Below are 968 nucleotides of genomic sequence, written 5' to 3' on the forward strand. Positions count from 1 at the left end.
CGCTGCGGCTCTGCCCCCAGCTCGGGGTGCCCATGCCCGGCTTCGGGGCGCCTGGGCTGCCCAGCCTGCTCCGTCCCCGCTCCCAGGCTGCCCAGGATGTCCGTGCCTGGGAAGAAGCCAGGACCGGCCCCTTGCCAGCATCCCTCTGCCCCCTGCATGGCCATGGGTGGCCCCCCCAGGATGTGTCCTTCCTAGGGTCGCTTACTGCTCCCAGACACCCGCACAGCTACGCCAGGAGTACACTGAGCCTGGCAGGGACCTTCCTCTGTCCCCAAGGCCGCCGGGAAGGGCTGCAGTCCCACCAGGAGGGTGACAAGGGGAGGCCAGCCAACCCAGCTCCCACCCTGCGTCCCATACGTACGTCTGCCGCTTTCTTCTCCGCCAGCTCCAGCTTCTCCTGGGCATCTTTCAGGGCCTCGGAATATTTGTCCAGCTCATCCTCCGTCCCCTTCAGCTTCTTCTGCATGGCGGCGAGCTCATCCTCCAGCTGGAAGGGCAGCAGCAGTTACCGCAGGCGGACGCCCCTCCGGACCCCCACACTTCGGGAGAGCCCTGCCTGCCCCATCCCAGGCTCAGCTCTGCCCCACAGCATCCCTCCTGCCCCATCCCGGGGCCGGCTCTGCCCCACAGCGTCCGTCCCTGTCCCACATGACAGCAGCTGGCAGGGGCTGAGCCCCGGGCAGCCCTCGGACACGGTCCCCGAGCGGTGGGACGGTGACGGCTCTCACACCCTTGTTCTTCTTGCCAGAGTCTGTGTTGGGTCCAGCACAGGGAGAAGCCAAACCCAGGCTGGGGGCTTCTGCCACCCACCCTACCTGCTTGCTCCGTTCCTCCGCCTGCTTCTGCTCGGCCTCCGCCTGCTCCGCCCGGTCCAGGGCGTTCTCCTTGTCCAGCTTCAGCATCTGCATCTTCTTCTTGATGGCCTCCATCCTCGGTGGGACACGGGCGCCGGCGGCGGGGTGGCGGGC

General features: G+C 67.9%; 1 protein-coding gene across 6 annotated transcripts in view; it reads right to left on the reverse strand.

Annotated features, from left to right (window-relative positions):
* TPM3 (tropomyosin 3) overlaps positions 1-935 on the reverse strand; it is a 21,010-nt gene extending 20,075 nt beyond the window's left edge. For 5 of the 6 annotated variants that reach the window (XM_009635275.2, XM_035890833.1, XM_009635276.2 and 2 more), the window contains exons 1-2: positions 816-929; positions 362-487 (exon numbers count right to left, since the gene is read on the reverse strand). In XM_009635275.2, the coding sequence (XP_009633570.1) occupies positions 362-487; positions 816-929 (240 nt within the window). Of the gene's footprint in view, positions 1-361; positions 488-815 lie in introns of all 6 variants that reach the window. The other variant, XM_035890834.1, reaches the window with a different exon arrangement.
* Positions 936-968: the final 33 nt, after the last annotated feature.

The sequence above is a fragment of the Egretta garzetta genome, unplaced genomic scaffold, assembly GCF_000687185.1.
Source record: "Egretta garzetta isolate BGI_Z169 unplaced genomic scaffold, ASM68718v1 scaffold1063, whole genome shotgun sequence".
NCBI lineage: Eukaryota > Metazoa > Chordata > Aves > Pelecaniformes > Ardeidae > Egretta > Egretta garzetta.